Below are 1,425 nucleotides of genomic sequence, written 5' to 3'. Positions count from 1 at the left end.
GTCCACTCCCTGTAGGCCCAGTGCAGTTTGTTTATTTATTTTTAATTTTTTTTCCAGTGCAGTTTAGAACTCTCCTGGCTTTGCTGCTGGCCTGCCCTTCTCTCTCTCTCTTTTTTTCTTTGAAAGGAATTCATTTGTTCCTGGGTAATAGAATACAGGGAAGGAGCAAGGTGATGCCTGTAACCTCCTGTTGCACATCTTGCCTCCCCAGTCTGTGCATCTATAAATACTTTGTACAACACCAAGCTTACACTGTTGCCTCAAGTGTCTTTTCACACTCTACCAGATGTACAGTGTAGACCAGGTGAGAAGGTAAACTAGATGCCCCACTCACAAAGTAGGGCTCCCCCACAATTATTTAAACTTAACTGGTGGTCCTATCGATTTTCTAAAACTCATGAACAAGAAGGTCATAAATTATGTTGACGCAAGTCCTAGAGTCACTTAACTTTACAGACTTGCAGTGTCTAAGGTCCTTTCCTTTCTAAGTCTCAGGTTGCCTGTGGCACCCAGACTGCTGCCCTTGGGTCCCCCACATCCCAGGGTGGTGATGGAGGAAGGGCAGGCCAGGCCAAACATAAAGAATAAAGTCTTTATTGGACTCAGACCAGGAGTCTGTGGGTCTTGAGGACCTCTGTGTATTTGTCAATTTTCTTCTCCACGTTCTTTTTTGGCCTCTTTCCGTAGCCTCGTGAGCTGCTTTTTCTTCTGGTAGTGGATCTTAGCCTTCTCCTTCCTCTTGTCCTCCAGGGTTGCTGTCACTGCCTGGTACTTCCAGCTAACTTTGTGTGCCAGGTACCCCAGGTAGGCAAAGTTTCTTGTAGGCTTTAGACGCACAACCCAAAGTGCAGCAGGAACCACTATCTGTTTTTTCTTGTCATAGGGTGGTGGGATCTCATCAAATACCTTGAGGTGGTCCAGGGCAGCATGGCTGCGCTTGGTCTTATGGGGTAGCATGCCTTTTACAGTGTGCCAGAAAATGTGGCTGGGGGCCCGGAAATGGTAGGGGCCACAGGATAGGTTGGTGCTCCTCCATTTGTGGAGGAAGGCCAGGTACTTTAACTTGTTTCTGTAAAAATTGCCAGAGATGTTGATGCCCTCACAACGCACAACCACCACCTTCCGGCCCAGCAGTACCTGTTTGGCCATAATAGCTGCCAGGTGGTCCAGGAGCTGGCCTCTGACATCCAGGACCAGGACCTGCTCCTCTGCCATCTTTGGCAGCTGCCTGGGAAAGCTGTGCTTCTCATCTCATCCCACCTTCTTTAAATTTGATAACTTAACTCTGGACTCCTCTCACTTGACTTCCTGGAAGATGTCTACTGGATGTCCCACCAGGAACTGCCTCTGTGGAGGGCTCTGTTTCTGAGAGCAGAGGCTGGAAGGTCCAGTGGATGCTAGACTGCCTCGTTCACCTTGCAAAGG

General features: G+C 48.6%; 1 protein-coding gene across 1 annotated transcript; it reads right to left on the bottom strand.

Moving 5' to 3' along the window:
* Positions 1-522: 522 nt before the first annotated feature.
* Positions 523-1,215, bottom strand: LOC128596025 (60S ribosomal protein L13a-like). The gene has a single exon (XM_053605365.1). It carries the CDS (start codon positions 1,213-1,215, stop codon positions 646-648), a length of 570 nt encoding a protein of 189 aa, XP_053461340.1. The 3' UTR covers positions 523-645.
* Positions 1,216-1,425: the final 210 nt, after the last annotated feature.

The sequence above is a fragment of the Nycticebus coucang genome, chromosome 10 (genome assembly GCF_027406575.1).
Source record: "Nycticebus coucang isolate mNycCou1 chromosome 10, mNycCou1.pri, whole genome shotgun sequence".
In the NCBI taxonomy this organism is placed as follows: domain Eukaryota; kingdom Metazoa; phylum Chordata; class Mammalia; order Primates; family Lorisidae; genus Nycticebus; species Nycticebus coucang.
This window is presented reverse-complemented; position numbering and strand designations above follow the sequence as displayed.